This window comes from Kogia breviceps, chromosome X (genome assembly GCF_026419965.1).
Source record: "Kogia breviceps isolate mKogBre1 chromosome X, mKogBre1 haplotype 1, whole genome shotgun sequence".
NCBI classification, from domain to species: Eukaryota; Metazoa; Chordata; class Mammalia; order Artiodactyla; family Physeteridae; genus Kogia; species Kogia breviceps.
The window spans coordinates 74,816,710-74,839,678 of record NC_081330.1 but is presented as its reverse complement, the minus strand read 5'-3'; the positions used below and the strand labels follow the sequence as shown (position 1 = coordinate 74,839,678).

Below are 22,969 nucleotides of genomic sequence, written 5' to 3'. Positions count from 1 at the left end.
GGCGGGGGGAGAGAAGGAAGCGGCGGTCCCGCGGCCGACGCGAGTGCGCTGAGAATCGGGGTGGAGTGTTAAAAAGGGAGCGTGTCTAGCGAGACTCGTGGCCCCGAAGAAGGGAAGCGAGGCGACGCGGACCCCTGCCCAACACCCAGAAGACGAGGGAGGAGGGCCGGGGCCGCTAGCAGCTGCTAGGCGCTTTTCGGTGACGCGGCCGCCACGCGCAGACGCGCTGATGGACCGCGGCCTCCACGTCTCAGGTTCCGCAAAGGTCTGTGGGAGCGACCCGGGAGAAGGAGGGCCAAGATGGCGGAAGCGGCGGAGTCTCCAGGAGACCCGGGGACAGCAACGCCCAGGCCCCTGGTGAGCTTGGGTTCTGCGACAGAAGGGACCGAGGGTGAGGCAGATGCCCCTTAAGGAAGTCGGGCGACGGGCTCGTGGCGTGAAAGAGCCGGAATCCTTTCCTCACGGCAGGTCCTTCCTGTACCCGATGCCAGAACAGGTCCCAACACTGCGCCTGTTCTTTGGGCTAACCGCTTCCCCCCACCCGCGTTGTTTCCACGCCTTCTTGTGAAACTTTCATTCACTTTCCTTTTCATCCTCGTCCCCTGCATTTTGTTAAATGCTGAGCTTTAGGCGACTTAAGTATTTGCATCTGCTGTTCCCTCATTTTATGGAGACTAGCCCTTGTTGGAGTAGCAGCATTCTGGGATTAATGAGAGATTACTTCCCATGGGGCGTTATAACTTGACTGTTGATTTGCTCAGTGACCTCCCAGTCGTCTTGGTTTTATCCCTGCCCTCCCTGTCGCAACTCCTTGCAGTCCTCTTCATGATGCCCTCTTGCTCCTGTTTGCAGAGGATAGGATTTCTACTGCAAATACTACGATTCCAACGCCTGGACAAGTATTTAAGAACACAGGCTTTGGAGTTAAAGTTAACTTGGAGTTAAAGTTACCACCCACTCTGCCGCTTGTGTGAATTTGGGCAAGTCATTTCATGGAGAGTGTATTTTCATCTGTAAAATGGAGATAAAAATACCTGCCTCAGAGTTTTTACGAAGTTGAAATGACAATTTATGTGAAATGTCTAATACAATCAGTGCCATAACTGAGTGTAGTTAGCTCAACATTCTGCCCCCCAATCCCTCCTCCCAAACAACGTTTAGTTATATACCAAATAGTGTTTAGTTATATAGTAGTTGCTCAATAAATGGTACATCCCTTTTCTCTGTTTTAAATTGGCAACTTAACATAGTAGAGGACTGACCTGGGAGTCAGGTGAAACTGATTCTAGTTTTGGTTCTGCTTACTAGCTCAATTTGTTCATCACTTCATTCATTTGACAGATATTTATTGAGTATCCACTATGTTCCAGGCACTCTTTTAGGCACTGAAGATACAACAGTGAAAGAGAGTGAGTAGGTCCAAGTTCTCATGGAAGACTTCTGACCTTGAGCAAGTCACTCTGAACTCCAGTTTCCTCATTTGGAAAATGAGGATAGTAAGTCACCACAGAATTAGAGTACTAAATTAACTAATATATGCATAGTGCCTGGTATGATGTAGTTACAGGTGCTTAGGTGTTTTTAGTTCCTGTCTTTCATTTAAACTGCCCCACTCCTCTTTTATGAAGCTTTCCCCCAATTAATTTTAGTGGTTTTGGTTACTCATCTCAGTATCCAGTCCACTTCTATTCAACAATGTTTATTGAACTCCCACAGTGTGTAATACACTATGGTAGTTGCTTTAGGAAATACAAATGGCCTGTCCTTATGGTGCTTACAGTCTATAATTTGTAGGGATAAGACAAATGTATAATGCTAAAATAAGACACTATATAAGAAAGTTACACATAAAGTATTAACAAAATTTAAAAGAAGATGCTGTCATGACTAGTTGGGGTAATGAAGCAAGCTACATGGTAGAAGTTATATTTGAGGGGGCCCCAGAGGATGGGTAGGATTTGAATTGCAGGTGAGCATAAGAGCTATCAATGATTGACCACCTGCTATGTGCCAGCATTGTGCTAAACATCCTCTGCATATTTTCTAAACTTCACAGCAACTATTTCAGTTAGGTGGTTTTTGAACTATGTTTTACTTGCAGGTGAGGAGATGAGACTCAGAGATTTGATGATTTCCCTAGGGTGGCTAGGCTGAAAATTGAACTTAGGTCTGCTTCTGAGACCAAGACTCTTTGCAGTAGTGCTACACAGCCTCTCATTGGTGAAGGTACAGAGGTTAGGAGGTGCTAATGCATTTGTAGAACAACAGAGATTACTTTGGCTGAAGCACATGGAAGTATTAGGAGGTAAACCTTAAAAGATAAGGCTACTAAATTAGGGAGGCAATATGGAACAGTGGTTATGGATGTGTGCTCTGGGGTCAAGTTGCCTAGGTTTGGTTCTATGCTCTGTCATTTAACTAACTGTGGGATATTGGGGAAATTACCAAACCCCTCTATGCCTCAGTTTCCCTGTCTGTAAAATGGAGATAAAGTAATACTTACAGGGTTGTTTGGTGGATTAAATTAGTTAAAACACATGAAATACTTGGTAGAGTGCCTGGCACATAATAATCATGTAGTGTTATTTCTTCTTATTGACTACTATGCCAGGAGATTTAATAGGCAACAAGGAGCCACTGGAAATTTTTGAGGAGGGAAGGGTTTTAAATCATGAATTTGACAACATAACAGAGGAGTTACCATGGGGAGTATCTGGAATCTAGGATACCAGTGCAACTGTTGCGGTAGTTCCAGGAAGAATTGATGACTGTCTGGACTACAACAATGGCAGATGTGAAGATTTGAGTAAGGCGGAATGCTTGAGGGTTTGCAGAGCTAGGGAGAATGTGTCTTACATAGTGATTTTCAAACTTTAACATGCGTAGCAGTCATCTGGGGTATTTTGTTAAATTGCAGATTCTGATTTAGTAGGTCTGGGATGAGGCCTAAGATTCTGCATTTCTAATAAGCTGTCAGGTGGTGCTGCTGCTGCTCCTCCCAGTATCACAGTTTGAAAAACAAGGCTATAGACATGGGAGGAAGTGATACCCTGAACAGAAATACAGAAGAGGAGAATGAGGGCCCTAAAAGTTGATTACTTCACTTTTGGAAATGTTTCGTTTGAGATATTGGCAGGCCATCCAATAGATATCCAACAGGTAGTTGGACACTGAAATCTGGACTTCAGGGCTCACAAGAGGTCAGGACTAGAAAAGTTGACTTAAGAGTCATCTGCATAGAGTTGAAAATACAGAATCTTGGGTAATGCCTGTCTATTGCCTGTCTGTTTAAGGAGCAGGAAAAAGAGCCATAATAATCGCTGTAGCCTGGGATCTGGAAGGAAGCTGGTCCCAGGTGAAGGTGCCGGCTAGAGACCATGCCACTAAGCCCCCACCCCCACCTCTTGGACTGAGCTGTTTCCTGCTTGATCCATCCCACCCCTCCCTCCAGCTTGTGGACTTCTTTCTCTCTTCAGGATTTTGGTCAATAGTATGAGCCATCTGCTCCCAGCCACTTTCTTAAGGCTGCAGTCCCCGCTTTTACTGTCTGGTTTTGGCCCTGCCTCTATCTCCTCCCTTCATTGGCCCAAGCCAGGCAGCAAAGTGTGCACATGTGTTTATGTGCACAGATGTGTATGTATGTGCACAAGGCTGCCTGCACAGAGGAAGGGGAGGGACATGGGGTCCAAGTCACCTTTCATCCCCACTGAGGGACTAGTCAGAGAGCAGGGTCCACTAGCTGAGGTCCTGGTGGTATTGTCTCATATATGGGGCTAGAGAGCCACAAATCCTGGCTCAGTTCGCTGAGAAATGTCACTGATTCTCTGGAGAAGAGATACTGAGGAAGGGTTGGGATGGGGGATGAGTGGGAATCACATGGCACTTTAGTGACTGCAGTGACTTCTGAAACCAAGTAGCTGGAGTTAGGCCAGACTTCCCCAGTTAAGGGCACAGTCTTCCATAAGAATATCCTCACTTCAGATACCAGCTGCAGGACCAGGACCACCCTCACTTCTGACCTACTGGCTACAAATTCAGGAGTTCCCGTGATCCCCTCAGGCTCTGTAATTCCCTAGAATGACTCAGAACTCAGGACAATGCTGTACTTAAAATTACACTTTTATTATAGCAAAAGGATACAACAGAAACCAGCAAAAGGGGGAGATGCGTAGGTTGAGGTCTGAGATGGTCCCTAACACAAAGCGTCCTTGTCTTCTCTCTGTGGAGTCAGGACAGGACCCTGTTGCCCTCCTGATACATCGATGTGTGACAATATGCAGAATATTGCCAACCAGGGAAGCTCACACACATATCTAGAGTTTTTATTGAGGTTTCATTATGTAGGTGTGGTTGACTGGATCATTGCCTCTGCCGCTTCCAAGAGGCCAGGTTTGTATCACAGGACTCAAACTCTCAATCCTCTAATCTTGTGTTTGGTCTTTTAGCAGTGGTTAGCCAGCATGCTGTCATCTCATTAACATAAACTAGCGGTCTACCAGGGCTCACCTGTTAGCTAAACTATTAGGGCCCACTATGAATAACAAAAGTATTACTATCATTTAGGAAGTCCCAGGAGTTTAGAGGCTACCTCCCAGGAACAAAGGACAAAGGCAGCCAAATACTTTATTCTACAGCAGTGACAGAACCTGAATTGACTCCCTGGGAATCTTGAACCTGAGCTCTTGACATGTATCTGTCCTCTTCTGTGAGCCTGCTACTGAGTGGTTTACTTGTATTAATATATTTCTTCCTCAGTACAACCCTGTGATGATAGTACCATTATCTCAATTTTACAGATGAGGAAACTGAGGCACAGAGAGGAAAAGGAACCTGCTCATTGTCACACAGGTAGTAAATGATGGAACTAGGATTTGAACTCAGGCTGCCTGCCTCCAGGAGCTTGCACTCTTAACCAAGGCTCTCCAGATACCACATGTTGAGCATTGACTATGTGCTCGCTGACATGCAGGTGCAGTGTTGTTTCCAAGGGAGGGCAAAGGCCCGTTTGGCTTCAAAGCCCATTCCTTCTGCACTGCCCTGTCTACCCTAGCAGTAGCAGGCAGCAAGAAAGCTCAAAACAAGCAAACCTGGAGCTTGAGAGGGCAGTGTCATAGTAGTAAAGGGAGAATAATTACTTCAAAACAGGTTGGTTTACACATTAAGTCCTGAAGAATATTCAAACGGTGAAACTGAGGAAGGATTCTTGTATTTCTTTTGTTTTTCTTTTTTTTGCTTGCAGGTTTTCTTTCCTTTATTTATTTTTTATTTGTTTGGCCATGCCCCGCGGCATGTGGGATCTTAGTTCCCCCACCAGCCATGGAACCTGCACCCCCTGCATTGGAAGCATGGAGTCTTAACCACTGGACTGCCAGGGAAGTCCCCAGATTCTTGTATTTCTTGATTATGAGGTCACTATTAGCACTGTCAGTAAAGTTGTGGGAAGACTAGTGTAGACTACAAAGGATTAAGAGAGTGGGAGAGTGAAGAGCAGTTTGATTAGTGAAGAGGAGAGGAAGGAGAGTAGTTTGAGGGAATGGCAGAAACAAGGAAGTGATATATTTTACCATTTTATTACGGAAGCTTTCAAATATGTAAATAAAGAGTAGTATAACAAATCCCATATACCTATCAACATTCTGCTGTTCTTATTTCATTTATTTCCCCACCATATTTTTTTCTGGAGTATTATTTTAACCTTTTTATTTTGAACTAATTTTAGGCATACAGAAAAGTTGCAAAAATGGTACAGAGAGTTCCTGTATACCCCTCACCCAACTTCCTCTAGTGTTAACATTGTATATAACCATAGTACAGTGATCAGAACCGGGAAGTTAACGTTGGTACAACACTATTAAACTACAGATCTTATTTGAATTTTATCAGGATTTCCACGAATGTCCTTTTTTGTTCCAGGGTCTTATCCAGGATCTCACATTGCATTTAGCTGTTATTTTTCCTTAGTTTCCTTCATTTTTGTAATCGTTCTTCAGTCTTTCCTTGTCTTTCATGATCTTTTGTGAGTGTTTTAAAGCAAATCCCAGATGTATCACTTTATAATACTTCAGTATGTTTCCCTAATAGGTAAGGACTTTTTTTTGTTATCACACATAACATAATAATAATCACTCCTTAATATCATCTAATCTCTCTTCACCTCCAAATTTTCTAAAAATAAAAAATGTGTTTTTACAATTTGTCCAAATCAGGATCCAAACAAGGTCAACAAATTGCATTTGGTTAGTAAGTCTCTCTTTTTTTTAAAGGAACATTTCTTTTCCTTTTTTAAAAAAAAAATTATTTTATTTTTGGCTGTGTTGGGTTTTTGTTGCTGCGTGCAGGCTTTAGTTGTGGCGAGTGGGGGATACTCTTTGTTGCAGTACACAGGCTTCTCATTGTGGTGGCTTCATTTGTTGCGGAGCATGGGCTCTAGGTGTGTGGGCTTCAGTAGTTGTGGGATGCAGGCTCAGTAGGTGTGGCTTGCGCAGGCTCAGTAGTTGTGGTGTATGGGCTTAGTTGCTCTGCAGCATGTGGGATCTTCCCAGACCAGGGCTCAAACCCGTGTCCCTTGTGTTGGCAGGTGGTTCTTAACTACTGAGCTACCAGGAAAGTCCCAATAAGTCTCTTTTAATATATGTGTTCTCCTCTTTTTAATATAATTTATTTGTTTAAATTCAGTCATTTCTCTTGTAGAATTCTCCACTTTCTGTATTTGTCTGATTGTATCCTTGTGGTATTTTTAATATGTGCCTCTGTCCACATATTTCCTGTAAACTCTAAGATCTAGAGGCTTGATTATATTTAGATTCATTTTGGCTTGGGGAGGGGAGGCAAAAAGAAAAAAAGAACTTAGATGGTCCCTAAAATTAGGAATTTTTTGTTTATTTTTAAACTTTTTATTAAGAAAAATTTCAGGGCTTCCCTGGTGGCACAGTGGTTGCGAGTCCGCCTGCCGATGCAGGGCACATGGGTTCGTGCCCCAGTCTGGGAAGATCCCACGTACTGCGGAGCAGCTAGGCCCGTGAGCCATGGCCGCTGAGCCTGTGCGTCCGGAGCCTGTGCTCCGCAACGGGAGAGGCCACAACAGTGAGAGGCCCACGTACCACAAAAAAAAAAAAAAAGAAAGAAAGAAAAAGAAAAATTTCAAACACACAAAAGTAGAATAGTAAAGTGGACCCTCAGGTACCCAACCTTCAATAATAATTACCAGTTTATGGTGAATCTTCTTTCTTCTATAGCCCTACCCACTTCCCTCTATACTACTTTGAAGCAGATCCCCAGCATCATTACATTAGTAAATATTTGATATGTATCTCTAAAAGATAAGGATTCTGTTTTTAAAGAACATAACCACAATATCATTAGTACATCTAAAAAATCAATAATTCCCTAATATCAAATATCTTGTCAGTGTTCAAATTTCCAGTTATCTCCTAAATGTTATATTTTTATAATTTAAAGTCTGGCCCACTACCTATCTTTGTAAATAAGGTTTCATTGGAACACAGCCAAACAATTTTTTATGTATTGTCTTTGATTGATTTCATGCTACAGTGGCAGAGTTGAGTAATTGCAACAGAAACCATTTGGCTCTCAAAACCTAAAATATTTACTATTTGGGTCCTTCACAGAAGAAGTTTGGTGACTTCTGCTTTAGGCAATCATCTTTTAGAATAATTAAAAATAAAAAAAAATATTTTTAATATTTACTTTCATTTAAACCACTTCTGGATATCTTCATTTCCTTGTGTAAATCCAAATCTCCTTCTGATATCATATTCCTTTCTGAAGATCATCCTTTAACATTTCTTGTAGTGCATGTTTCAGCTTTTGCTCATCTGAAAAAAGTCATTGTTTTGCCTTCATTTTTAATAGCTATTTTTGCTGGATTTAGAATTCTGGGTTGACAGTTTTATTTGTTCAGCACTCTAAAGGTATGTCCATTTTCTTCTGCCTTGTGTAGTTTTGGGTGAGATGTCTGTTACCTGCTTCCTCTGATTGTAATGTCTTTTTTCTCTGGCTGCCTTTAAGGTTTTCCTCTTTATCTTTGGTTTTCAGTAGTGTGAATGTGTCTAGGTTTGTGGATTTTTGCTTTTGTCTTTAGGTATTTATCTTTTTAAAAAAATTTTTACAAAATTGAATTAATTAATTAATTAATTAGGCTGTGTTGGGTCTTCGTTTCTGTGCGAGGGCTTTCTGTAGTTGCGACAAGCGGGGGCCACTCTTCATTGCGGTGCGTGGGCCTCTCACTGTCACCGTCTCTCTTTTTGGGGGCACAGGCTCCAGATGCGCAGGCTCAGTAGTTGTGGCTCATGGGCCCAGTTGCTCCACGGCATGTGGGATCTTCCCAGACCAGGGCTCAAACTTGTGTCCCCTGCATTGGCAGGCAGATTCTCAACCACTGCGCCACCAGGGAAGCCCTAGGTATTTATCTTTTTTTTTTTTTTTTGTGGTACGCGGGCCTCTCACTGTTGTGGTCTCTCCCGTTGCGGAGCACAGGCTCCGGACGCGCAGGCTCAGCAGCCATGGCTCACGGGCCTAGCTGCTCCGTGGCATGTGGGATCTTCCCGGATCGGGGCATGAACCTGTGTCCCCAGCATCAGCAGGCAGATTCTCAACCACTGTGCCACCAGGGAAGTCCCCTACATATTTATCTCGATTGAGGTTTTCTGGGCTTGGATCTGTCATTTGATGTCTTCATTATTTTTGGAAAACAATTCAGTTGTTATCTTTTCAAATATGTTTTTCAGATCCATTATCTCTTTCCTCTTGTGGGATTTCAATAATATACAAATTAGACTGTTTAATATCGACCCACAGTTCTTGCATGCTCTGTTCTGTTTTGGGGTGTTCTGTTTTTGTTTTTTTCTAGTTTTATTGAGATATTATTGACATATAACATTGTACAGGTTTAAGGTGTATGATAAAATGATTAGATGTGTGTAATTTTTTTCTTTTCTAATTCTTCTTTTTTTGTTTTTGTTTAGATAATTTTCACTGACTTATTGATTTCTTTATTTGGCTCTGTTGAGTCTGCTGATAAGGCTGTCAAAGGCATTCTTCATCTGTTACTATATTCACTTACTTCTAGCATTACCATTTGACTCTTACAGTTTCCATCTCTTGGCGGAAATTCACCATCATTCATGCATATATCTTTTCTACTAGAGCCTTTTTAACATATTAATCATATTCATGGTAAATTTTCCTTCTGTAATTCTAAAGTCTGGGTCACCTTAGAGTCTGGTTTAATTGCTTTGTCTTGTCACAGAAGGTTGTTTTCCTGTGTGTGTGTGTGTGTGTGTGTGTGTGTGTGCGCGCGTGTGTGCGCGCGCGCGTGTGTGTGTTTATGGGGAAGGGGTAATTTTTTTATTGATCACTGGCCATCATGTATAACAGTAGAGACTACCTGGAAATGGCACATCTTTTCTGCTAAGTTGTTACTATGGGGGTTAAGTCAATATAGTAAGGAGTTGAACTCTATTTGGGTTTTGTACTTGATATGGGAAACCTTCAATGCATCATCAGCTTCAAATTCCTCTCCTATTACCTTTTGCTTAGGGTGGGCACTAGGTTTTCCCAGTGTTTTTCTTAATGTTCCTCCTCCATGCTTAGTTTTCTGCATTCCGTTTGCCCCTGCATAAAATAGTGGGTTTCTCTCCAAGCTCTAGCCCCTCCCTTAGCACTAGACTGCTATTGCTTGTTACTGCATACTTGCTAGCCTTGTGGTGGGTACCTGGGAGGGAGGTGGAGATTCTTTGTTGTTTTGGTCCAGCCTCTGCCTTAGGTAGGTCATGTGTCCCTGAGTCTTCCTGGGTGAGACTTTCTCAGTGATCCTGTTTCTCCCACAGCTGAAGGGAGACTCTAATAGTCTGGCCTCAGGATGATTTCCCACCCCTCCACCAGGAGTGGTGAGGTTCGTCTTTTCCCTTTCCCCAGCCACAGTGGGTTTTCACCTGGCTCTGGAGACAACAGAGTTTGCTGATCTTTCCCCAGCAGCTTTAAGGCTCTTTTTCTGTAGAGGAGAAGGGTCTGAGCTGGTCTCTGTGCTTTTCTCGGAAGAGGCAGCTACTCCGCTCACACCTGGAACAGAGGAAGTCTGTGGAGAAGAGCCTGCAAGTGGGTGTGAATGCCTCCTGTGTCTAATGCTTCCAGGGACGCTGTACTCTCATACTAGGCAACACTTGGTCTTTAGCAATTCATTTTAAATTTTAGCTGAATTCTTAACCATCTGTGTGATGCCCAGTGTTGTTGTCTTCTCGTGCTTTGCTACAGATGAGCCAGTGCTCATGTCCCATCTCTTCTTGGAAGTAAGTGCCTGTCTTTCCTTAGATTTCATTCATGCTACTTGGTTGCCCTACAACCATAGCTCTCTGATGGGTTCAAGGAAAGTTATGATTTTGTAGTTAATCTAGCTTTTTCTCATTGTTCTAGTGGATGGGATGCTCATTCCAGCTTTCTATATCCTAATTGGAAGTCAAATTACAGTGTTGTAAAGTCACTTGAAATAGTTGCTCTCTGGGTGGTTGTGTATTTAATTCAGTAGGTTCATTTGTTTCATTTTTCTTTCAGTTTTGGGGACTGCTTTTAAATTTTGTCTCATAATTCTGTGAAGTATTTATATGATTTCAAGTTATATATACAGAACAATGTGTGTTCCAAGAAGACTAACTTCTCTACTTGTTTCCTCTACCTTATTCCCTCCTTTCCTAATTAGGAACCCTCTTTTAAAAAAAATCTATGACATTTCTTAACATTACATGTGACAGGTCACATTACATGACTTATTTCTTATATTTAAAAGATATTCAGATACGTATATATATTTGTATCCCCTCTTTTCTCTGATAAATGGTAGTATGTATACAGACTTTCCTCTACATTATCTTTTAATTTAACACTCCATAATAGTTCTTTAGAGATATTCCTATTCCTTCTTACCTCTGCATAGCACTCCATTATGTGGACATACCATGCTTTATTCAACTGCTTCTCTGTTGATGGGCATTTGGGCTATTCTCAGGTTTTTCACTTTTACAGGTAGTGTTGTAATGAAGAGCCGTGTGTGTGTGTGTGTGTGTGTGTGTGTGTGTATGTCTTTTTGTATTTTTACCACTTTAGACTCCTAAAAGTGGTGAGCAATCCATATATAAATTTAGTAGATATTGCCAGGTTCATTTTCAATAGGGCCTAGTACCATTTTGCCTCCCCACCAGCAGTGTGTGAGTGCTTTTACCCCTCAGCTTCACTTGCAGAATGTGTTGTCAAACTTGGATTTTTGCCGGTCTAACAGGTGACGAATTTTCAAGTAGCTTTAATTTGCATTTGCCTTATTAAGAGTGTGATTGACAAGCTGCTTTTCATAAGTTCTTTGAACAACCTTATTCTTCCTAAAATTTTAGTATCCTGTCTTGTATTTCATTTACCTGTAACTATTGCCCACTAAACATTGGGCCAAAAACCATAAGAGAAGGGATTGCTTCTGTTTTCTTACGAACTTAAAGATTCTAGAGTTTCAGTCACAGTAATCACATTTGGCATATGAACGTAAGCATTTAAAAGTTTGCAATCTTGCAGTTCACTTTGGAAATGTTATTTGATCTGTGGTTGCCAGTAATCTGGTAAAAAGAGTATAAATAATGATGTGTTTTGCTATTTCCACGTTCTTCCCAGTTTCCCTTTAGATTTCACATAATGCTCCTTTTTAGCCAGCAGAGGCCACTGGAGCCCACTAAGGAGCAGAAGTGCAACGGAATTGTGGTTGTGCTAAGGTGTGATCACTAAAAGGTCACTAAAACTTCTGCAATCTTACTAGCTTATATCCTGTTAAGATTTCATGCTTGACAGCTCATGCAGCTCAATATCAAAAAAACAAACCGAATCCAAAAATGGGCAGAAGACCTAAATAGACATTTTTCCAAAGAAGACATATAGATAGCCAACAAACACATGAAAAGATGCTCAACATCACTAATCATTAGAGAAATGCAAATCAAAACCACAATGAGGTATCACCTCATACTGGTCAGAATGGCCATCATCAAAAAATCTAGAAACAGTAAATGCTGAAGAGGGTGTACAGAAAAGGGAACCCTCCTGCACTGTTGGTGGGAATGTAAATTGATACAGCCACTATGGAGAACAGTATGGAGGTTCCTTAAAAAACTAAAAATAGAACTACCATATGACCCAGCAATCCCACTACTGGGCATATACCCTGAGAAAACTGTAATTCAAAAAGAGACATGCACCCCAATGTTCATTGCAGCACTATTTACAATAGGCAGGACATGGAAGGAACCTAAATGTCCATTGACAGATGAATGGATAAAGAAGATGTGGCACATATATACAGTGGAATATTACTCAGCCATAAAAAGGAGTGAAATTGAGTTATTTGTAATGAGGTGGTGGACCTAGAGTCTGTCATACAGAGTGAAGTAAGAAAGAGAAAAAATACCATATGCTAACACACATATATGGAATCTAAAAAAACGGTACTGATGAACCTAGTGGCAGGGTGGAAATAAGGATGCAGACATAGAGAATGGACTTGAGGAAACGGGTGTGGGGGATGGGGAAGCTGGGATGAAGTGAAAGAGTAGCATCGACATATATATACTACCATATGTAAAATAGATAGCTAGTGGGAAGCTGCTGTATAGCATAGGGAGATCAGCTTGATGCTTTGTGATGACCTAGAGGGGTGGGATAGGAGGGTGGGAGAGAGGCTTAAGAGGGAGGGGATATGAGGATATATGTATACATATAGCTGATTCACTTTGTTGTACAGCAGAAACTAACACAACATTGTAAAGCAATTTACTGTGACAAAGATATATATAAAAAAAGATTTCATGTTTGAAAGAAACCAAATATTTGCGGGCAAGAAAGTCTATGCCATTTACTTTAGAATTTTTTCCATTGTTTGCCATCTCCTTTAAGTTAAAAGAAATAAGCATTTGAGAATTTTAGCTAACTGCATTGTTCAATGTCTGGTGAGCTAACACCTTACTTTAAAAACTGTATTAAACTCTACAAAAAGACATAGTCCTGCTCTCTGGGAAATGATGACGTCTTTGGGGGAATCCTACAGTTTATTACAGGCTTTAAATTTTTGTCCCTAACTTCTCAGTTTGCAGGCCTTTCAGATATATCCATCTCACAAGACATCCCTGTGGAAGGAGAAATCACCATTCCCATGAGATCTCGCATTCGGGAATTTGACAGCTCCACATTGAATGAATCTGTTCAGAATACCATTGTAAGTTAGATAAGTTGAGAGAACTTCTGTTCAGTGTCATGGGGCTAAATATCTAATAGCACTTTGTAATATTTTTGTTTGGTTCACTGGTTTTCAGTGTATTTTATTTATTGAAATTTAAGGTTCTCCCCTAGAGAATAATTTGGTACAGCCTTTTTGGAAAGCAGTTTGGCTGTAATGGATATTGAGGAACTTAAAATGTCCAATCTTTTTGAGTTGATAATTCCGCTTCTGTAGGTATAGTATAAGGAAAAAAATATTTTAATACAAAAGTATTTATAAAAATACAGAAAAATATTTATACAAAGATGTTTGTGACAGCAATATTTATAATGGGGGAAGTTGCAAAGAAGAGTAATTGGTTAAGTAAATTATGTTACATCTATGTGGTAGAATGGTAAACAACCATTAAAAGTCATGTTTACGAAGAACTATTAATGACATGAAGAAATTTCTAGGTTGAAAAAGTTAGGACAGAATTACCTCAACTATATTTTGAGAGGTTATGTTTATATGACTGTACCCTTTTTAAAATGTCTTGATTTTTAAAAATCTGGCTTCTAGGATTCATTTGCCAGAATGGATGGGAATGTTGAAAATTAATTGACTTTACATATTGTGAAGAATGTGTTAGCTTGGGAGCAGGCTGATTGCCCCTGTGACCTCATCATGTATGAACTGAAAGTTAGGTGCTGTGTTTTGCAGAGCAGATTTTACTAGTGCTATTATTTTCGTTTCTTTAAGTAACATATTAGGAGGGCTATGTTTCTCTTTTGTGGAGTTTAAAAAATCAAGCCAGAAATGATAAATGTAGTAAAGAGTTAGATGTTGGCTTAAGGAGTTAATATAAAAAGGAGTTAATAGAAAAACCCCACCTCTCTGGTTTGTTTGTATAGTGAAGGAATTAAACTGGAGTTATAGCTCTAAAATTCAATGAAGGGCTCCCAGGAGATTGAAATAAAAGAAATTTTAGCAAATTAAGTGAGGGGGCGGCTTGGCAACCTTGGTCATCACAGTACAAGTTGTTTATGTCTTTCAGATGCGTGATCTAAAAGCTGTTGGGAAAAAATTCATGCATGTTTTGTACCCAAGGAAAAGCAATACTCTTTTGAGAGACTGTAAGTATATAAGGATTTTGAGGCTTTGCTGTTTCTCATCATACCTTATCATAAGTATTTTATAAGGCAAAGGCTCTGTGGTAATAAAACTGATGTCATTTTGCAGGATGAAAAAATATATAAATGAAGTTTTTGAAAACAGTTAAAAATTTAGGATGGAATTTCAGCGATTGGAAGATTTTGCTGAATATATTGTCCTCATCAATAAATATAGACTGTATCTTCTCACTTGCTATAATAGACACTGCAAAGAATATTTCTGGAAGTGGCAAAGACATAGGGACTGTGTTCAACCAAAGAGCTAATGACTTCCAAGGGAAAGGCAAAATGTGTAAATGTTAAATTAGAATAATAACTAATACCCATTAAAAGTTTAACAAATTAATAGTGCTTTATTGACATTTCTATTTTCAGAATGATCATTTAGTCTGTTGTCTGCTTTCTTTAGGACTTCCAAAGCAGTGTTTGCAGAAAATTATGCTGTTATTTAGAATTTATTCTTAAAATTGTTAGACCTTTTCTTTTCAAGCATTCTTGGTTTTTCTTAGTACCCTTTGTCAGAAAAAAATTGAATCTGTTGTTTGAGAGTAGTAACAATGATGTTGTACATGAGTGTACCTTCTATTTTGGCAGCATTTCAGCTGTAATATAAGGATGTCAAATATGTGGCAAATGTGCCATCACTGTGTGGCAGTTGGATGCAGCGTCAGAATCTTTTTCAACATAGTACATTGTGGGTTGAAGCTGACACATGATTTGCTACAGCTCATATGTAGTGGAAAGAGCATGGGCAAATCAGTGTTTGAATAGTGTGTGATCTTGGATAAGACAGTTAACTTCTCTGAGGTTGAACTTTCTTCCTCAGAAAAGCTGTCTTATCCAATCAGATACCACTTCAGATCCATTAGGATGGCTATTGTCAAAGAAACAGAAAATAACAAGTGTTGGTGAAGGATGTGGAGAAATTGGAACCCTTGTGCATTGCTGGTGGGAATGTAAAATGGTACAGCCACTGTGGAAAACAACATGGTGGTTCCTCAAAAAATTACCACATAATTTTATAGTATATAAAATTTATAGTATAGAACTACCACATGATTCAGCACGTTTCCTTCTGGGTATATACCCAAAAGAATTGAAAGCATGGACTCAAACGGGTATTTGCACACCCATGTTCATAGCAGCAGGTGAAAACAACTTTTACGTCTATCAGTGGATGGATGGGTAAATGAAGTGTGTTATATACACCATGGTATATGCCATATATGAATGGGTTATTAGTCATCCTTAAAAAGGAGTGAAATTCCTGATACATGCTACAACGTGGATGAACCTTGAAGACATTATGCTAAGTACAATAAGCCAGACACAAAAGGACATACATGATTCCACTTATGTTAGGTACCTAGAGTAGTCAGATTTATAGAGACAAAGTTAAATGATGGTTGTCAGGGACTGAGGGGGTATTGAGGAGTTATTGTTTAATGGGTTGGAGTTTCAATTTGGGAGATGAAAAAGTTCTGGAGATGGATGGTGTGGTGCTTGCACAACAATGAATATACTCCGTGCCTGTACAGTTAAAAGTGACTAAAATGGTAAATTTTGTGTTTTATGTATTTCACAAGAATAAGTATAGTTTTAAAATACTGTTTTGAATCTTTTACAAATTAAAAACAATCTTCACTGCATTAAAAAAAGTGTATTAATGTCAATTGTACTTGAATTCAGCTTTTCAGTTGATAAATTTTAACAATTTATTGTTTATTTAATAAACTGTTTATTAGAGTGTTAGGATTATGGTTTTTCTTTTTTTACATCTTTAACAAACTTTCAACAGTGGTGTCAAAATTACTTATTTAACAAAAAGACGTAAGTATGTACATATGCACACTTCTTTCAAGTAAAGTTATGTACAAGTGAGGTTAAAGTTAGAAGTGGTATATGTACCTTTTTTCATATTACTTGAGGAAGATAATTGTGCTTTAAGCTGTATGTTACTGAACTGTTGGTTTATTAATCACCCAACAGCTATTGATTGAGAACCACAGTGATGAGACCTAATGTTGACAGAGCCTTTATAGTTTTCAAAAAGTTTTCATGTTGTTTGTTAACATTTAACCCTATGAAATTACCAGTGTTGGGCTGCCTTTTCACCTATAAGAACAGCAATTCTGTGCTAGTTCAATGTAGTAATTATGAAAGGAAACTATTGCAGAGTGGAAAGGACTTTATAGTAGGAATCAGAAGATTCTGGTTTTGGTTCTAGGTTCTGGTCCCACCCCCACACTTAACTGTTTACAGAAACTTGGGCACGTCACTTCTTCCCAGCTTTATTTTTCATATTTGTGAGGTGAACTTGATTATACTTGCCTTGTCTAATGTAGTCTCAGATAGGTAAAGTGACTTGGCTTTAGTCTTCTTTTTGACGGTGCAGGGTAGGGCACTTAAGTCTTTTGACTCCTTGCTCATTGTTCTTATAGTATAGCATGCTGGAATGTGGCTTAGTAGGTAGGGAGAGGGGTGATTTGTGGGATGTGAAGTGCACAAAATTTAAAGGATATGTGAAGAAGGGCATTCAGAATTGGGGAGCAGGGAGGGCCAGCAGAGGGATAGCAGAGGTGGGAAGGCTTGGGCAGACAGGGAGAGCCTTGATGTCTGAATTCCAAGAGTGGGAGAGGTACATATTGGAATAAAGACAGAAAACACTATACATGGTTGTGTCTTAACAGTCTTCTGTCTTTTCTTGTAGGGGATTTATGGGGCCCTTTGATCCTTTGTGTGATGCTTGCATTGTAAGTACTTATATTTCCTTTCTTTGTCATTTGAGATAGATTAGAGTTTTTTCATGGAGTTTCAAAATTGAAGGGGATTTTGACTGAATCTTTCATTTAGGACTTCTATGACATATTGTACTCCTTATGTATTTAAATCTAAAAAGTCAAGTAGTTTTCTAGATCAATTCAAAGAGTGATAGAATTTAAAGATGTGAAAATTATGCCCACCTTCATTTACCAATGACTTCTTAACCTGTTTCAGCCATTTCTGTTCAACATTTATTTACACTCACGTACCTCATTAAGCTAAGTGAATTAAGTATCTGTAGGTTTAAGCACTGTTTATTTGCAAACATAATTCTTTTAAAATTTACTAAAAGTATAAGTGATGATAAATTAGAGTAGAAGTGGTAGAGTTCAAAGCAAGATCATGTTTCAAAGTGTTATGTTTTCCATATGCATTGTACGTAAAGAGAAAGGACAGAAGAAGGAAAGCAAAGTTCCGATGGAGAGGGGAATATAACCACTGGTAGAGTGGAAAAAATACTGCACCAGGATTCAGTTCTGAGTTCTCATCCTAACTTTGCTATCAGCAGAGTGACTTTTGGCCACTAATAACCAAAATTTGTATAATGATTTTTCTCATCTTACAGAAAAATTTTAAATACCTTCTCTTATCCTCATAACAAGAAGTGAATATTTTTCCTCTTTTGACAAACAAGCTCAGGTTCAAAGAGATAGAGGGCTGAACCAAGGTCACATATTCAGTGGTAGACCTGGAATTCAACCTCAGGTTTCCTTGACTGCCCATTCTCTACCTCTGCAATTATTACACAACTCTCTTCCCACCTAACCTCTCTGGGTCTCCTTTTCCATATCTATAAAAGGAGATGGTTGAGGGTCCTTTCCAGGCCGAACCTTTTAGGATTTTAAATTCAAGTTTCTTACTGGCTTCTTTACCCATTTTTAAATGTAGGTCAAGCACATGGTAATTTAGGTAAAAACGTGGAGTGCTCTATCTTATGCCTTTAATAACCATATCAAGGAAAACAATCCAGTGCCTTGATGAAAGGGTTTATATTAGAAGCTCTGAGCATATACTTTTTTAGTTTTGAAAGATTAACCTTAGAGATTATGGAGTTTAATCCCACTTATTTGCAGAGAAGAAAATTGGAGTCCCAGGACATCAAGTGATCTGCTCCAGTTTCCATATCTAGTGACAGAATTAGGATCAATATCTGAGTCTCCTGCCTTCCAGGCCAGTTAATGTTCTTTCCATCATACCATGCTGAAGCAATAGGAGTTCCAGACAACAAGTAATGAGGGCCAGAATTCTTTGCACTGGATTGTCAGGACTTGGAATGGAATATGCAGAACCATAGAATACAAAAGCCTGTACTGGCAAATAGCATAGCAGGACAAGACTTACTGTGTGACTTCTCTATACTTTGTAATAAGAGGTTGTGAGTTTGATGTTACTTATTCTGTTACTGGAAAAAATGACACAGAGTACAAGTGTTCTGAGTCCAAAATTCAAAACAGTTTACATCTGTAAAATTTTTAGAGAGGATATAAGTGACTGTTCAATTACTCAGTTTCAAAGCAAAGCCTTTTCGTGATAATCTGTATGTTTTGATTTTTAAAAATCAACAACTAAATAGGTATATAGACTGTTTCCATTTTTAAATTTCAGAACTAGAACCTTAACCCAAGGATTACAAATTCAAATGTGTACATGCATGCATTGCAAATTAGTTACCAGAAGCCCTTGTGAAGGAATCTGCTGCTGTGTCAACTGCACCTGATTGTTGCCATGTAGGAATGCAGGTCCAGTGTTAGAAACCTTATGAGTTTTCAAGAAAATCCAGAAATACCTCCCAATTTTAAAATAACATCAACTTGAATTTAAGACCATTTTAAGTATTATATGGACCAACCACCTCATGTCTGTGAGCCACATTTAGCCCTTCAGTTTATACCCTCTGCTTAACCAAAAAAAGTCTTTGGTAATCCATTTAAGCATTCCCATGAGGTCAAATGGAGCACCTCTTGTAGTCCTGAGGCATTTGGAATTTGAAATAAGGGAGGCTTGCCGTATACTTCAGACATTTTCCTTTTGTACAGCCTACATATCTTCAGGTGAGGTTTAGGGCAACTCCCTGATTCAAAGTTTGAGAACCCATGCCATAACTTTGTTGCTCTAAATAAAAGATTAGGCAATTCTCATGCCATTTCCTTGTCACAGAATGCTTCAGAGAGGCTCTGTAGATAGCGAAAAAGATGGAGGGCCCCAGTTTGCAGAAGTGTTTGTCATTGTCTGGTTTGGTGCAGTTACCATCACCCTCAACTCAAAACTTCTTGGAGGAAACATGTGAGTATTATTAAAATGCATCCTTTTTCCCTTGCCAGGTTGCATATCTTAGATTTTTAAGGAAGTCTGGCTAGTTAAGTATTTTTCAAAAAGAAAAATCAAAATAAATGAGAGCCAAAAAGAAAGTTCTCTTAAAACCACTGAACAGAGATAACCTAGTTGAATTAAATTACCTTAAATTATCTGGGGTCCTTTGATAAGCTTCAGTGCTCTCTCTCCAGCCCCTGAAATCATAGGCAGAATTTTTTGTCTTAGAAGATTATGTCTGTCTTTGGGAACAGATGGTCCATAGTTTTCAACAAATTCTGAAATAGGTCTGTAAACTGGAAAAGATTAAGAAACACCATTCTTAGAGGTTCAGTGGGAGAAGGGGGTCTCTAGGAATTAGAGCAGATCATCTAGATCCTAGATGGCTGACTCTTAAGGAGTTTAAGCAGAGAGGAGGAAAGTATGGGGAGAGCAAAACTAAAGAACGTTTAATACAGAGGCCTATCCTCATAAAATCAACATTAGGGTATAGGTATTATGTATCTGAAGGAAGGTAACGATCCATGATACATAGAAATCTGTGTAATAAGCTGTATCATGATACAGATCAGCTATATTTATGATCTTTATGGATATATGTTGTTTTTTTAGATCTTTTTTTCAGAGCCTCTGTGTGCTGGGTTACTGTATACTTCCTCTGACGGTGGCAATGCTGGTTTGCCGGCTGGTACTTTTGGCCGAGCCAGGACCAATAAACTTCATGGTCCGGCTTTTTGTGGTGATCGTGATGTTTGCCTGGTCTATAGTAGGTAAGAACGTACTTATCTCTACAGTAGCAGAGCAGACTGAAACATGAGTTAGAGATGAAGATCAGATGAGGAGCAGTGTAACATAAGTTACATATGAGTGATATGATTCTTGCCAGTGTCATCCATTGAACCGTCTTCTCTCAGTAGGGATAATGTTCATCTTATCTGAGTTGGGTATCTGGACTTCCGAGATGTGGAGAGTCATGTCTTTTTTTTTTTTAATCCTTAAATAATGGATAGGGTTGAAAAAGGAGATTACACTAGACCTAGCTTAGTCCTGGCATATAGGAGGCATAGGTGACTTGAGAAATGACTTGAGCCTTCTCCTCATAAATTAATCATAATAATAGCCAGCATTTACCAATTGCTTACTGTAGGCCCGGCACTGTCATAAGTACTTCATATATATTATCTCATTTAACCCTCACAACAACCATAATAAATAAAAACAGTTATTATTGGTCCCATTTTTATAGATGAGGAACAGACCCAGAGAGGTTAAGCAACTTGCCCTAGGACACATAACTAGTGAATAGGGGAATCAAGTTTCAAACCCAAGCAGATCACATACCTGTTTAGAAATGTACTATACTACCTCCCAGTATAGGTTGTTAAGTATCATAGTACTTGTCTGCTTCAGTAGAAAATTCTGCTAAAGATCAGTGAGAGCCTGTAGCAGTGGCAATGAATGCTATTTGCTCATTGTTTGTACTTTCCTAAAATTCTCTTAAAATTCCACCTTAAACTGGAAGTGTTCACTAGCTTCTTTTTAATGGGATAGACAGACTGCCTAATATTTTTATGTGCAATAACATCTCTTTGCTCTGGAACATGGTTAAAAGCCGAGAAGTAATCCAAAAATAAGATCTGAGAATGCCAGAATTGATATTCCAAGGACTGTATTAAGCTTGGGAGCTTTAACTACCCATGGAAGAGCCCCTCATTCCCTCAGTTAGAGTCTGATAATTTACTGTACATGTAGTTCTGAATAGCTTAGTTATCAAGTGTCCAGGCCCACAGTGGTTCAGCAAGTAGAATCTTAGATGAGGGAGAAGTTCCTGTAATTCAGCAAATATTTATTAAGCACAGACTGTGTGTCAGGCATTGTGCTAGGCATGGTCTCTATCTTCTGAGTTCACAATCTAAGCATGTAAACACTTAAGGGCAATAAAGTTTTCCAGGTGGGCAATGGAAGTCTATGCGCAGGTATAGTGGGGACACAGAAGAGGTAAGTGGGCAGTTCTACCTGGGGTGGCAGGATACCAGATGGTTGTTCAGGAAAGATTTCCTTGAAGGGTGATTATCGGTGAGTAAAAAGATGAGTATATGTTTCCTGGATGGACAAGAGGATTGGCATCTAAAAGAGCTGATAACTTATTAAGAACAATTACTCAAAAAACGCAGCAGTGTGAGGCCATTTGCCATAGGAGTTTTGTAAGCCTATTTAGCATAGTTCAGTAACTTCTCAGAAAAGGGTAAGAAACTCCTTTTAGAAAGGTTTCCATCTTAAATGGTTGAAACCTTTCAAAGTTTTCATACTTGAAACAGGTAGCCCTCTGCTGTCCAGAAAACTATGCTGCCAAATGCCTTTTTCACTGAGGATCACAAATGTAACTGAACTTATAGCATGTAATTCTGTGTCCCAGACTATGCCAGGCCCCTTCAAGTTGAGTAAATGTTAGTAGTTGTGACAGTCTTATTGTATTAAATATTCCTTTTTGTTGTCTTGTTTTGCTTTGTTTAGCCTCTACAGCTTTCCTTGCTGATAGCCAGCCTCCAAACCGCAAAGCCCTTGCTGTTTATCCTGTTTTCTTGTTTTACTTTGTCATCAGTTGGATGATTCTCACCTTCACTCCTCAGTAAATGGAAATTAAAAACCAGAGAATTCAAAGCTCATTTCAAAGATGCAATTCACTGTGGAGTTCTGCCTTTGGCCCTCTTTTATCTAATTTTGGAGGTATTTGGTAACTGGGTATATGAGGAGATTAAAAGGGAACCATAAAGCACCGTCACCATTTATGTAAGGAACTGATGTTTGAAAGGCCGTTCTTTCCTTCTTAATGTTATTTCTTTAAAATATGGGTGCATAGTACACACAGTATAATGCCTCCTTAAGGCGTAATAGGGTCACTGTGGTCCATTTGGGTGACAACCAATGACTCGGGAAGCACATGGATACATCCTGCAGGTTGAATAGAGTTGGTAACTATATTTTCAGTTTTGAGAACACCAGTTCAGGTGCAGCTCTTAAACATACTGCCTTATGACTATTAGCATATGCCTCTCCATAGTGGCTGTATCAATTTACATTCCCACCAACAGTGCAAGAGGGTTCCCTTTTCTCCACACCCTCTCCAGCATTTGTTTCTAGATTTTTTTTTTTTTTTTTTTTTTTTTTGCGGTATGCGGGCCTCTCACTGTTGTGGCCTCCCGTTGTGGAGCACAGGCTCCGGACGCGCAGGCCTAGCGGCCATGGCTCACGGGCTTAGTTGCTCCGCGGCATGTGGGATCTTCCCGGACCAGGGCACGAACCCGTGTCTCCTGCATCGGCAGGCGGATTCTCAACCACTGCGCCACCAGGGAAGCCCTGTTTCTAGATTTTTTGATGATGGCCATTCTGACTGGTGTGAGATGATAGCTCACTGTAG

The 22,969-nt window shown here is 39.7% G+C and overlaps 1 protein-coding gene across 3 annotated transcripts; it reads left to right on the top strand.

Moving 5' to 3' along the window:
• Window positions 1–22,217, top strand: YIPF6 (Yip1 domain family member 6). 3 transcript variants are annotated; one of them, XM_059051493.2, is made up of 7 exons: window positions 1–357; window positions 13,133–13,261; window positions 14,301–14,379; window positions 17,129–17,171; window positions 19,399–19,524; window positions 20,164–20,321; window positions 22,066–22,217. In XM_059051493.2, exons 1-7 carry the CDS (start codon window positions 301–303, stop codon window positions 22,182–22,184), a joined length of 711 nt encoding a protein of 236 aa, XP_058907476.1. In that variant the 5' UTR covers window positions 1–300; the 3' UTR covers window positions 22,185–22,217. The 3 variants fall into 3 exon arrangements, with proteins under 3 accessions (XP_058907476.1, XP_066879334.1, XP_066879333.1); XM_067023233.1 differs by having other exon boundaries at window positions 281–391; XM_067023232.1 differs by lacking the exon at window positions 1–357 and adding an exon at window positions 1,407–1,496.
• The last annotated feature ends 752 nt before the right edge of the window (window positions 22,218–22,969 follow it).

Excerpts from the sequence above, each read along its gene's own strand:
- YIPF6 (XM_059051493.2), top strand. The coding sequence starts at position 301 with ATGGCGGAAGCGGCGGAGTCTCCAGGAGACCCGGGGACAGCAACGCCC. Across the intron at positions 19,525-20,163 it reads AAACTTCTTGGAGGAAACAT|ATCTTTTTTTCAGAGCCTCT; the intron begins GTGAGTATTATT and ends TTGTTTTTTTAG. Across the intron at positions 20,322-22,065 it reads GTTTGCCTGGTCTATAGTAG|CCTCTACAGCTTTCCTTGCT; the intron begins GTAAGAACGTAC and ends TGCTTTGTTTAG.